General features: G+C 50.9%; 1 protein-coding gene across 2 annotated transcripts in view; it reads left to right on the plus strand.

Moving 5' to 3' along the window:
- Cdc6 (cell division cycle 6) overlaps nucleotides 1-9920 on the plus strand; it is an 11440-nt gene extending 1520 nt beyond the window's left edge. Inside the window, exons 3-12 of one of the 2 annotated variants that reach the window (XM_010620004.2) lie at nucleotides 963-1244; nucleotides 1326-1525; nucleotides 1703-1878; nucleotides 2309-2415; nucleotides 3628-3767; nucleotides 5067-5167; nucleotides 6162-6226; nucleotides 8415-8617; nucleotides 8983-9123; nucleotides 9602-9920. In XM_010620004.2, the coding sequence (XP_010618306.1) occupies nucleotides 963-1244; nucleotides 1326-1525; nucleotides 1703-1878; nucleotides 2309-2415; nucleotides 3628-3767; nucleotides 5067-5167; nucleotides 6162-6226; nucleotides 8415-8617; nucleotides 8983-9123; nucleotides 9602-9691 (1505 nt within the window). In that variant the 3' untranslated portion in view covers nucleotides 9692-9920. The remainder of the gene's footprint in view (nucleotides 1-962; nucleotides 1245-1325; nucleotides 1526-1702; nucleotides 1879-2308; nucleotides 2416-3627; nucleotides 3768-5066; nucleotides 5168-6161; nucleotides 6227-8414; nucleotides 8618-8982; nucleotides 9124-9601) is intronic. The other variant, XM_010620005.2, reaches the window with a different exon arrangement.
- The last annotated feature ends 49 nt before the right edge of the window (nucleotides 9921-9969 follow it).

A 9969-nucleotide genomic window follows, 5' to 3' on the forward strand; every position in this document is an offset into this window, starting at 1 on the left:
CTGACCTGGAACTCACTATGTAGCCCAGGCTGGTCTCGAACTCACAGCGATCCTCCTGCCTCAGCCTCCCGAGTGCTGGGATCACAGGCCTGTGCCGCCACACCTGGCTAGTTAATCTCTTGATTTAGAGTAGTGGCTGTTTCTTTTTTTCTCTGCAGTGCTAGGGATTGAGTCTCGGACCTTGAACATGTTAGGCAAGCACTCTACTACTGAGCTACATCCGGTGCAGCACAAGACCATGTGCTCCACTTTATCTTTTTTATCATGCACATTGGTTTGTCAGTTGAGTTTCATTTTGGCAGATACTGTCCCCACCACCACTCATGCCCCGCCATTTTCTTTTGGTGGGGGGTACTGGGATCAAACTCGGGACCTTTCAAAGTTGCTCAGGCTGGTCTTGAACTTGTGATCCTCCTGCCTTAGCCTTCTGAGCAGCTGGGATGACAGATTTGTGCTACTGCAGACAGCCGAGGTTTTGTTTTTGTTTTTTGAGACAGTATAGTGCTTTGTGTTTCAGGCTGTCCTTAAATTCAGTGTAGCCCAGGCTGGCTTCAAACTTGTGATCCTCCTGCCTCAGCCTCCTTAGTGTTGGGAACACAGCTGTGCACCACTTCGCCTGGTTTGAGCACGTTTTGAATGGGGAGTGTCAGGACTGTACATAGCTGGGAGACATTTTTGGTTTTCACAGCTGAGGGTTTGCTGCTGGTGTAATGGGTAAACACCAGTGGGGCTGGTAAGCATCTCACAATGCACAAAAAATTAGATAGTCCAAGGTGATAATGTTGTATAAGTTGAGAAGCACTTTTACTAGGGCAGTTTTGGAATTTCAACCCAGGAGAACCTATCTTAGCGTAACTCAGTGGCACCATCTGGTGGCCCTGACTGAGCGGAGGCAAAGAGGTGGGACTTCGCCTCCTTCCCAGGAAGCAGAGAATGAGCACAATTCGACTTTGATGTTTCAGGCGAGGACAACCTTTGCAACACACCCCACCTCGCTCCCTGTTCCCCACCAAAGCAAGGCAGGAAGGAGAACGGTCCCCCTCGATCACGTACCCCGAAAGGACGCAGGTTGGTATTTGACGATCAACCTGCAGTGAAGTCGCCCGGAAAAAGCAAACAAGCCAGAGCTCAGCGGAACAGAGTGGGCTCCTCAGTCCAGAAAGGCCAAGAGAGCCCAGGCAGTCGTGAGCAGAGATGCCTGCCCGAGACGGAGCCCACGTGTCTGAGGCTGTTCAAGCGAGCAGGTACAGCAGCTATGAGCGCAGCCTGGGGCGTCTTCTGGGCGCCGTCTGCTGGGCCTGATTGTTCTTCTCTGGCCGACACAGGTACTTGCTACCAGCAAGCGAAGCTCGTCCTGAACACAGCTGTCCCTGACCGGCTGCCTGCCAGGGAGGCAGAGATGGCTGTCATTGGGAGCTTCCTGCGGAAGCACATCTGTGGGAGGAAAGCTGGAAGCCTGTACCTTTCTGGTGCTCCCGGTACTGGAAAAACTGCCTGCTTAAGCCGAACTCTGCAGGACCTCCAGGTGGGCTGAGAGTAGAGGATTCCTCAGCGTGAGCGTTGTTTGTTCATCATCTAAATCTTCCTGGGTGAAAGTAGAGTTTCCTCTGTTCTCTGCTGCCAGCTCTCCAAAACATTTCAGGTCTCATCAGATCTTTCTCTGGGGCCAAAATAACTCCCGTGTTTGCATTTTTCTTTCCAGAAGGAAGTGAAAGGCTTTAGGACCATCATGCTGAATTGCATGTCCTTGAGGAGCGCCCAGGCTGTCTTCCCAGCTATCGCTCAGGAGCTTGGTCAGGAAGAAGCGGCCCGGCCAGCTGGGAAGGACATAATGAGAAGACTGGAAAAGCAGATGACCTCTGAGAAAGGCCCCATGATGTAAGCGTTGCTGTGGGGTCTGTGGCCCGAGAAACGCACACACCCAGTGCCTGCTATGAGAGGTGCTTATGGAAACTTGAGGGCTTTAAAGTAATTGCTTACAGCTGGAGGTGAGCACGTAGCTCAGCGCACAGTGCGTGTGTGGGAAGCGCGAGTTTGATTCCTGGTACCAAAAAGAAAATATACATAAAATAAAGTAAGTGTTGCAAGCAAGGAGGCTGAGGCAAAAGGATCACCATGAGTTCAAGGCCAGGCTGGACTACATATTGAGACCCTTGTCTCAAAAAAATAAGGCAGTTGCTTGAGAAGCCCTAGGTTGTGATTGTTCACTTGTTTGAGATGGTGGCTACTGTTTCACCAGGGACTAGAGATAGGACCGGAAGTGACCTTCACTCCGACCTGCAGTCTAATTGCATCTCTCTCCTTGCAGTGTGTTGGTGCTGGATGAGCTGGACCAGCTGGACAGCAAAGGACAGGATGTGCTGTACACACTGTTCGAGTGGCCATGGCTCAGCAATTCTCGATTGGTGCTGATTGGTCAGTGCTCGCTTGCTAGTGAACTATCTTCTTGTCAAATTAGACAGTATATAAAATGCAGTAGTTTTAACCTAGGGCAGATCAGTCTTGTTAGGTCAGAGTAAAAATGACATAGGAGCTGGGCATGGTGTTGTGTGCCTGTAGTCTCAGCTACTTGGGAAGCTGAGGCAGGAGGATCACTGTTTCAGAGCCTGGGCAATGCAATGAGACCCCCGAGTCTTACAAGGGCTTAGAATGTAGATCAGTGGTAGAGCATTTGCCTAGCATGTCCGAGGCCCCAGGTTCAACCCCCAGAACTGTAAAAAATATTAATGAAAAAAAGTAAATGACACAGAGACTAGGGTTGTGACTATGCATGTGCTTAGCACATTTGAGGAAGCCCAGCTCCACCCTGACCCCCAAAAGTGTGTGTGTATGTGTGTGCGTGAGGGTTTTGTTTCGTGTTTTTTTTTTTGTGACAGTCTCACTGTTTGGCCGCAGCTGGTCTCAAACTCCAGTAACCTCCTGCCTCGGCCTCCCCAGTGCTGGGATTACAGGTGTATAGCACCACACCCAGCAGAAATACACATACACAGTACAGTGGACCCTCGAGTTGCTGCTGGCCTGACCTACAAATAACTTGGGTTACTTCTGGAATTTTAGTTTTAACTTATGAACAAAGCCTTGATTTATGACTTGGATGCTGACCACTTGTGCTTCCAGATGGTCTCAGATACAGATTTAGCCCTTAAAGACCTCTGCAAGGAGCATTTACAGTGTCCTCTCCTATGTGGGGTTCACTGAGGAATCCTGGGCCAGCATCTTTAGGACGCTGAGATCCACCTGTGTGCAGGAGAGAGACTTGGAGGGTCGTGTGGAGGAGTCTGACCCTTCACTGACCAACTTGAGTTACAACCAGCCCTCGGGAATGAATTGAGTTCATAAGTTAAGGGTCCACTGTGTATTAAGTGTATATGTGTGTATAAAATGCTACAGAAACTGTAGGTTTTTGGCTCAGGTGAACAATTCCAACGCAAACTTGAGTGCTGTCTGTGTTGGCTACGCACCGCACATCTCAGCTGTTGCAATGGGATGGACGGAAATTGGGACCCCGGGTTCTCTCTAGAAGTTTGTCTGTGCATTTGTCTGTTTGTTTTTTCCTTTGCAGAAGTTTGCTCTTTTCTCCTAGGCGATTCACCTGATGCTGATCTGTGCTATTTATCCCTTCCCCAGGTATTGCCAATACCCTGGATCTCACAGACAGAATCCTGCCCCGGCTGGAGGCAAGAGAGCACTGTAAGCCGCAGCTGCTGAACTTCCCGCCTTACACTCGCAGTCAGATAGCTGCTATCTTACAGGACCGGCTTCATCAGGTGAGCGCCCGCCACTCCGCTCCCTGGGTCACCCCTGTCACCGACACCTGGCAAGAGTTTAGGAATATTTTGTTTTGATTGCTTTGCTAACGCAAGGGGTATTTCCTGTGGATCATAGCGAGAAGACTTTTGTGTTAATTTCCACACATTCCCCATTTATTGGATGCCTTGGTGTGGAAAGAAAAGTGGGCGAGCTGGCTGTAGGGGCACAAGCCTGTAATTCCAGTACAAGTCCCTACCTAATCCCAGCACTCAGGAGACTGAGGCAGGAGGATCACTGCATGTTCAAGGCCAGCCTGGGCTGCACAGCAAGACCCTGTCTCAAAAAGAAAAAGGAAAAAGTAGGAGATAGAATTATTCCTAGTGGTTTTTGTTTTTGGTACTGGGGATCAAACTCAGGACCTTGTACTTGCCAGGCAGGCTGCAGAACCACTGAACTACATCCCCAACCCTATTTCATGTTTTCTTAATGACCTATAAAATATAGGGCCTAGGAAAAAACTTTTTCACTGTGATTGGATAGATTTTTTTTTTTCTAGTACTCGGGATTGGACTCCGGTACCTGGAGAGCACTGAGCCACATCCTTAGCCCTTTGTCAGTATGTTTTACTTTGAGACAAGTTCGTGTTAAATTGTCCACACAGACTGTCTCAAAATAAGAAGGAATAGACATGTAGCTTAGTGAGTGGTAGAATGCTTGCCTTGCATGTCCATGTCTGGGTTCCATTCTTGGTACCAGGGAAAAACAGTAATCTTTCAAACTTGCTCATTTAATAGTAGTGTTCCTTAAATAAGTCTTGCATTTCACAAACAATAAGTAAATAGACAGCCATGCTGGTCTGGAAGCTGGTGAGCCCCCTTCAGCCTCCCAAGTAGCTGGGATCGGTTTACAGGAGGGTTGTTTACCACACCTGACAAGGTCTTCCTTCTCCTGGGCCAGGGTTTAGCTCAGTGGTGCCGCTGTCTGCTGTTCAGTACCCGGTACCAAAAAAAAATTCTTTTTTTTTTTCCTAATTTCCATTGCAGTTGGTTTCTCTCAGCCCAGAATTTCTACCACACTCCTAGCACGTTCTTAATGTGAAAGGAAAACTCAATGATCTCCATGGGCGTTTTTATTTTGCGGTCCTGGCATTGAACCCAGGTTTTGTGTGGGGAGGGGGCGCCCCTGAGCTGCAGAAAGGCCCTTAGGTCCCAGGGCTGGGTCAGTTGGGTGTCCGCGTGCTGGTGAGGTATTTCGGCGCAAAGCCTGAACCCCTGAGAATCTTCCAGCCCCGACTCTCCCTTCCACCTGGCCCACAGGTGTCTGCAGACCACATCCTGGACGGCGCTGCCCTTCAGTTCTGCGCACGCAAGATCTCCGCTGTTTCCGGGGATGTTCGGAAAGCGCTTGATGTTTGCAGGTGAGTTACGGCCCCGGCTTCCTTGACCAAGAAGGGGAGAAAGTTCATCGTACTGTATAGCTCAAGCGAAGGGCTCTGGAGGCTTCCTTCTGCTGGTTTTGGGGCTCAGAAAGGAGGACTCACACCCCAGCAGGGAGCCCTGGCTTTCCACCGTGCTAATGTGTCTGAGACATCACCAGTCCATTACCTACAGGGGAGAAACAAATGTGATGTTGCTGGCACTCCCCGTGGTGATTCTAGATTGGTTAATTACATTTGTATTAAAAGACTGCTCTGCTTTTCCATTAGCCGGGCTCAAGCAGGTTTATTTATGGAGCTGAACCATCCCTGCCTTGGGACTCTCTTCCTCTTCCCTTCCTTTGGTGGGCGCCCCTTCTCCCCCGGTTGGTGGTCCCCCCAGCTCTCCCAGACCCCTCCCTCCTGCTGAGGAGTCCCGGAGCCTAGTGATGGAACTTCTCCCTCCCAGGAGGGACCAGGCCCCATTAAGACGGCGGCGCTGGCTGTGCCACGCCTTCCCCCCTCTTCCGGCTCCCTGTGGGCTGCGCTTCGCACTTCGGGAGACAGCAGGAGAGGGAGCTCTCCCTGTTGCTAGATGGCGCGAACCTGACTTTGAGTTCCCCTCGTCAGCAAATCAGCAAAGTCAAGCAACAGCCCCGAGCAGGGCCACCACCCACAGATGCTGCCAGTGACCTGCACCACAGACCCTTGCTCCTCCTGCCATTGGTCCCCGTCCCGCCATTCCTGGCTCATGGAGAGTGACCTACTTGGCTCGAGGAGGAAACCATGGAGTGTTGAAGTTTCCCAAATCCCTGGCCCATGAATTATTTCAAGGCAATTAAGTCCCCTTTAGCTGAGACATAACCCAGTTTTCTTTGGAGGCTTTACATTTTTAAAACATGCTGTTTTTAAGTAAATATGCCTGCTTTTGAGCTTGGTGGTTTGGTGTGGGTTTGGTTTGGCTCAGACTAAATTAATTTTTAAACTTTTTTTATAGAAGAGCAATTGAAATTGTAGAGTCGGATGTCAAAAGCCAGACTATCCTCAAACCACTGTCTGAATGTAAGTATTTATCTCTTTCCTGTCTTCTTTTTGTTTGTTTGAGATGGGGTCTTGCTGTGTAGTTCGTGCTGGCTTTGACCTCCCAGTGATCCTCCTGCCTCAGCCTCTCCGGTTCTGGGATTACAGGCTGCGTCACCACCTCGGCCCTGTCTTCGTGATTGGAAGTTTAACTTTTCTGAGGGAGGAGGTAGAAAGATTAAGTGGACATAAATGTAATCAAATTCACGCTCAACTTTTGTTTGTTTTTTGTTACTGGGGATTGAACTCAGGAAGGACCTTGCACTTGCCAAGCAGATGGAGGCACCACTGAGCTAAATCCCCAGCTCAAATCTTATTTTCTTTTTCTTTTTGGTACCAGGGATCAAACTCGGGACCTTGCGCTTGCAAGGCAGCCGGTGGAACCACTGAGCTAAATTCCGGGCCCCTCAAATCTTATTTTAATCTTCCCTACCCATACCATGATCCTTGCCTGATTAGACCTAGTCCCCTTAAAGAAAAGATGAGGGGCCAGGGATTAGCTCAGTGGTACCATCGCCTACCTCACAAGTGCAAGGACCCAAGTTTGATCCCTGGTACAAAAAAAAAAAATAGATGAGGCTAAAGTTCTTTCCTAGCTGTAGGAATGAAAACTAGAGAGTGGTTGGATTGGCCTCCTTAGATGTTTTTGTTGAGTACACTTTTATCAGATGGTGAAAGCTCTGATACATACGAGACAAGGGAAAGAATTTTTGAGCTGACTGGGACATCTTAAGCCTTCCAGCCAGCCTGGAAGGACGGAGGGACGAGAGCATGTGCTCTGGTAAGCTGAGGGCTATCGTAGATGGCAAAGTTAGCTCTCCTTTCCCTTCCGGCTGTGCTCTCATCTGTGGCGGATGTGAAACGGCCTAGCTCTGTGTCTCATCAGGGTTTAATATCCAGTATTAATCTTTAGAAACAGCCGTCTGGCCTCATCGTCTCTGCCGTCGTTTCCACACTGGTTGGGAGCTGATAAAATTGTCTCTGGCATTCCACATCTGTATGAAACACTCTCCCCGCCCCACACCCCGTCCGTTTGTTAAAGGGAGATGAAACATTTCAGAAATAGCCAGAGTCAGTGTTTTGGGGTGAGGGGAGGCGGTGCGTGCCGAGGTGTGGGTGTAGACCCCGGTCTCCCCTTGCCCTTCAAGTGGACCCCTTTCCCCTGCTGTCTCCTGGCTGTGACACTTAGCTCGTCGTCTGGTCCGTGCCCTCTGACCCACACAGTGAGTTGCTGGGCGGCTCCTCTTGGGTTCTGGTGCCCACGAGGTTGGCTTTTAATGGCTCCATAAGGGAGTGAGCTTTCTAACGCATGGCCAGTCCCCACATCAAAGAGAGATCGTCCCCAGTCGCTGGTGTGTGGAGGGGACCGGGCCACTGGGTAGGGAGTGAGCGCAAGTCTCATTCCTTTCGGTGTTGGGTTCTGTCTGTCACTTGGTCATCCTGGTCACGGTACCGGAACCGGAACAGAAGCCAGGTGCTGTGGGCCGACAGGAAGTGGCTTCGGGCGCAGGTTGCTCTGACCCGCGGGTCGCATGCCCCGGACAGTGAGGCCACGTCTCCTGCAGCTTCCTGGCAGGCTCCCAGCCTCCGTCCCTGGAGTGGGTGTTGTCTGCCCGCGTATCCGGTGACATATTCTCAAGTGTTGCTATCCCAGCTCCACTCGGGCAAGCGAAGCAAACCTCTGAGCTCAGTCACTGGGAGCCGTGTGGGTGGGGAGGGGTGGGCTTGCGTTGCATTCAGACACTGGGTCACTTTCCACCCGTGCTTCCCCTTCCTCCCAGGGCTCGGGCAGCACCCGGCTTCCAGGCCTGTTAGTCTACACCGCTAAGACATTAGGAACGTGCAAGGCAGCAAACCTTTTTTATTTTGAGACAGGGTCTCCCTGTGCATCCCAGGCTGGCCTCAAACTCATAGCGATCCTCCTGCCTCAGCCTTCCCAGTGCTGGGATGACAGGCGTGCGCCTTCACGCTTGGCTCTTTGTCCCACGTTATTTTGGCCTCTCCCTGAGCTGCTCCTCACAGGTGCCCCTCTGCACCTTATCATCTGACCACACTTGGGTCTCCTGCCATGTACCTGCCTGACCACTGTGGGGCCCTGAGTTCGATTCCTGACACCAAAGAAGTAAAAGAAAATCAAAATCTAACAGAGTTTGTCTTACTCACCGCCCAGGTAAACCGGCCTCCGAGTCTTGGGTTCCCACACGCGTGGGTCTCGCTCACATCGCCCGTGTGATCTCCGAAGTGGACGGGAGCAGGGTGACTCTGGGCAGCGTGGGCGCCCAGGACTCCTTCCCTCTGCAGCAGAAGGTCTTGGTCTGCTCTTTGCTGCTCTTGACCAGGCAGCTGAAGGTCAGAGAGGTCACGCTGGGGAAGGTGAGCCGTCTCCGCAGGGGAGGAGCCGTGACTTTTCCAAAAGGCCTGTGGTGCCCAGTGGGTAGGAATTGCAGACGGGGTCCTGACGGTGACAGTCCGTAGCAGCACCGTGCAAAAGACAGCACTCACACCCCGAGTCGTGGTTAAGACTGACCACGAACCAGCTTCCTGTCCCCTGCTAGTCTCTGCCTCTCCTTGTGACACACTGCATAGAACCGCTTCCCCTGCCACAGTGCAGGTCTGCGGAAAGGGGGAACAGATAGGATGCTCGGATATGTCTCTTGCAAATCCAGACTCGCTTTTTTAAAAGATTGTGAACCCGTGAGATGTGACTTTTAAGCAGCGCTTGTTCTGTTTCCTCCCAGTTGTACGAAGCCTACAGTAGCGTCTGTCGCAAACAGCAGGTGGCAGCCGTGGACCAGTCCGAGTGCTTGTCACTCTCAGGGCTCTTGGAGTCCAGGGGCATCGTAGGATTAAAGAAAAACAAGGAAACCCGCTTCACAAAGGTGTGACTGACTACCTGCTCCTCTGGTCTTTTGTTAAAGTGCAGATTGAAAAATGACTGCGGTTAAACCGGGCACAGTGGCACAGGCCCGGAATCCCAGCACTCCTGGGCTGGGTGCGGGAGGGTCACAAAGGTGAATTCTGCCTGGGCAACTTAGCAAGACCCTGTGTCAAAACTGAAATTAAGAAATGAAAGGGGGCTGGTTACGTAGCGCGGCGGTGGCGGCCCTACCGCACGTGTGCCCCCGGCAGGCTGTTCGCTTCACTGAAACCTCTAAAAGGTGCGCCATCACGGCCCTAGGTGTTCTCCCAGGACCGCAGTCAACCAGTAAAATAAAAAACAAAGAGCCCAATTAGGTAAGCGATTTGTTTTCTGTTAGGAGGCCTTGAGGTGTGAGGGACAGTGACAGGAGTATGTCGGTGTAATTGCGACTTTGTTTTCTCAGTTCTGCACCGTGAAAAATCCACTTCTCTTTCCAGGTGTCTTTGAAGATCGAAGAGAAAGAAATAGAGCATGCTCTGAAAGACAAGGCTTTAATTGGAAATATCCTAGCTACTGGATTGCCTTAAATTCTTCTCTGTTCCTACCTGAAAGTACTCAGCGGAGTCTTCCTTTTAATACTTTACACTCTTGGGTCTGAAAACGAATACGGCCTTTTTTACTTGAAGCCAATGAATTTTAATCACAAGTAGTAGTGCAGAGTAATATCTTTAGACCTTATTATTTTTACCCATAAAAATGTAATAGATCCTGGGCCGGGTGTGGTAGCGCATGCCTGTCATCCCAGCACTCGGGAGGCTGAGGCAGGAGGATCGCTGTGAGTTCAAGACCAGCCTGGGCGACACAG

This window comes from Fukomys damarensis, unplaced genomic scaffold, assembly GCF_012274545.1.
Source record: "Fukomys damarensis isolate Sample0158 unplaced genomic scaffold, DMR_v1.0_HiC HiC_scaffold_13, whole genome shotgun sequence".
Lineage (NCBI taxonomy): Eukaryota > Metazoa > Chordata > Mammalia > Rodentia > Bathyergidae > Fukomys > Fukomys damarensis.